We start from the raw sequence: 2,703 nt of genomic DNA, 5'->3' as shown, positions 1-2,703 counted from the left end.
AGAAGAGGGAGAGGTGACCTCATCGTATCCCATCACAGTGACCGCAGCCCACCTCTATGTCTGATCATGGTGCCAATCCACACAGAGGGGCCACATGGGAGAGGGGCAGGAAGCTGTGGGAGGGGCAGAGAGGATAGGTGACCCCATCCTATCCCATCACAGTGACCGAACCCCACCCTCTATGTCTGATCATGGTGCCACCCCACACAGAGGGACCACATGGGGGAGGGGCAGAGAAGAGAGGAAGGGAAAGAGTGGAGAGGTGACCCCATCCTATCCCATTTCAGTGACCCCACCCCACCCTCTATGTCTGATCATGGTACCACCTCATACAGAGGGCCACATGCGGGAGGGACAAGGAGGAGGGGGAGGGGCAGAGAGGAGAGGTTACTCCATCCTTTCCCATCACAGTGACCACACCCACCCTCTATGTCTGATCATGGTGCCACCCACACAGAGGGACCACATGGGGGAGGGGCAGGGAGGAGGGGGAGGGGCAGGAAGAGATGGCTGGTGTCACACATTGTGATAACTCCACTTAAGTATTATGTCAGATTGTCGATGGATGGATGGATAGATCGATCGCATCATCATCATCATCACTGACCATTAGGACCAATGTTATTGTGACTCCAGTAATTGGACAGAAATTCTACCCAATCACAGAGATCGGTGACAGAGGAGAAATCTCACATTTATTTATAGTACAAAATCTTGCAGGAAGCCCCGCCCACCTCTATATACTATTGGAGGAATGTGAAATGAATTCCAATTCTTCATCTGACATCACCAGACTGTGGGCGGAGTTCTCACATCTCCCCCCTCCCCCCACCTATCTTTATACAACCTTTCCATACACCTACCCCAGCATGGAGGGGCTCAGTGAAGGTGGTGGTGAAGGTGTGGAGGTGTTGGATCGGGTCACACAGATCACAGAAGGAGATCCGCCCGGCCTCATAATCCAGATATATCCTGACTCTGGTACTGGAGGGATTGGGGGGTAATGGGATCCCATGTCTGTTATGTATCACTGAATACCGATCACCAGACCTGACCAAACCCCAGGACTTGTTATTCCTTCCAATCCATGACCCCTCTCCTCTCCGGTCTATACTGGGGTAACACATCCCGACTCTCCATTCATCTGACCCCCCGACATCCACTTCCCAGTAATGTCTCCCTGAGGAGAACCTCTGACTGCTCATCACCTGAGGATATTGAAATCTCTCTGGTGTTTCTGGGTGATTCTGGTCTATATCTGACCTGGACACAGTTTTCCCGTCATCTGATATCTGTAGATTGTTACCAGCTGTGTTTCCATCCAATAATATGTCTGCAGCCCCCTGTATATAGAAGGATACATTTCCCCCTGTTATTATATCAGATAAACCTGTGTGTAAGACCCCCGCCACACCCAGCCCCCCTCCATCATGGAGGAGTTCCTCATGTCTCTCTCTGTCCTCATCATCTCCATCCTCAGTATCACACAAGTCACCTGTGTCTGATTCCTGTAGGACAGTCAGTGGATCCGTCATGTTACACATCTCCTCAATGTCACGCATCTTCCTGGACAGCTCCTCCTTCTTTATTTCCAGATCCCGGATGAAGATGGAGACCCGATCTGCCCTCCCGGAGATGTCCCTCAGGACTCTCTTCTCCAGGTCTTCCAGACGTCTCCTGAGGTCTATAAACAGGGCAGTGACTCTCTCGGTGTCACCAGCTTCTTCTTCTTCTACTTTCCTCTTGTGTTCCTGCAGACTCTGGACTCTTTCCTCCATCTCCTCTCTCTTTGTCAGAAGTTTCTGCAGAACGTTCCTCAGTGTCTCCTTCTTCTTCTCAGAAGCCCCATCCAGAGACATCATCTCATGCCCTTTATGTCCTCCAATCATACAACAAGAAATACAGATACAGGTCTCATCCTCAGTGCAGTAATACTCCAGGATCTTCTTATGGATGGAGCATTTCCTGCTCTCCATGGACAAGGTGGGGTCAGATAAGATGTGTTCTGGGGACTTTTTGTGGACTTTCAGGTGTTTATCACACAGAGAAACCTCATAGTGTAGACAGGATCTAACAGCAGGTACAGGAGAGTCCACACAGTGAGTACAGAAGACCCCGGAGTCCTCCTGACCTGGCTGAGCAGACAGGAAATTCTCCGCTATGTTACGTAGTTTCATGTTCTTCTCCAGTGGAGGACGACCCGGAAACTTCTGTCTGCATTCAGGACAGGAATATCCTCCAGACCCTCCATGTACGTCAATCACACGACCAATACAGACCAGGCAGAAGCAGTGTCCACATTTCAGGGTCACAGGATCGGTATAAATGTTCAGACAGAGGGAACATTCCAGCTCAGCTCTCGGCGCAGAAGACGCCATCGCTGACTGCAGAAGAGAAACAAAACTGAAAGTCTCTGACAATGGAGAGGAATGCAGTGGGGGAGGGGTGACACCCTCCTACACAGGGTGAGGCTGGGCTGGGTGAGTATTATAGGACACGGAGATCAGAGTACAGAAGGAAGAAGCTTTTATTTGCAGTAGTCATGATAATCGCACCTCCCAACATTGCAGGACAGAGAACGAGGGAAAGACGGATGTGGGGGAGACGTGAGGAGCACGTGGTGCTCGACTGAAGTGGCAGTGCAGAAGGGGAAGGAAATTGTGAGGAACTTGGTTCCTCTATGAAACTAACAAACAGAATCCT

General features: G+C 50.6%; 1 protein-coding gene across 1 annotated transcript; it reads right to left on the bottom strand.

Annotated features, from left to right (window-relative positions):
- Positions 1 to 318: 318 nt before the first annotated feature.
- LOC149450503 (E3 ubiquitin/ISG15 ligase TRIM25-like) lies at positions 319 to 2,406 on the bottom strand. The gene has a single exon (XM_089691866.1). It carries the CDS (start codon positions 2,376 to 2,378, stop codon positions 810 to 812), a length of 1,569 nt encoding a protein of 522 aa, XP_089547992.1. The 5' UTR covers positions 2,379 to 2,406; the 3' UTR covers positions 319 to 809.
- Between the last annotated feature and the right edge of the window lie 297 nt (positions 2,407 to 2,703).

Source organism: Staurois parvus, unplaced genomic scaffold (genome assembly GCF_062004578.1).
Source record: "Staurois parvus isolate SC_StPar_1 unplaced genomic scaffold, SC_StPar_1.0 ptg000573l, whole genome shotgun sequence".
In the NCBI taxonomy this organism is placed as follows: Eukaryota; Metazoa; Chordata; class Amphibia; order Anura; family Ranidae; genus Staurois; species Staurois parvus.
This window is presented reverse-complemented; position numbering and strand designations above follow the sequence as displayed.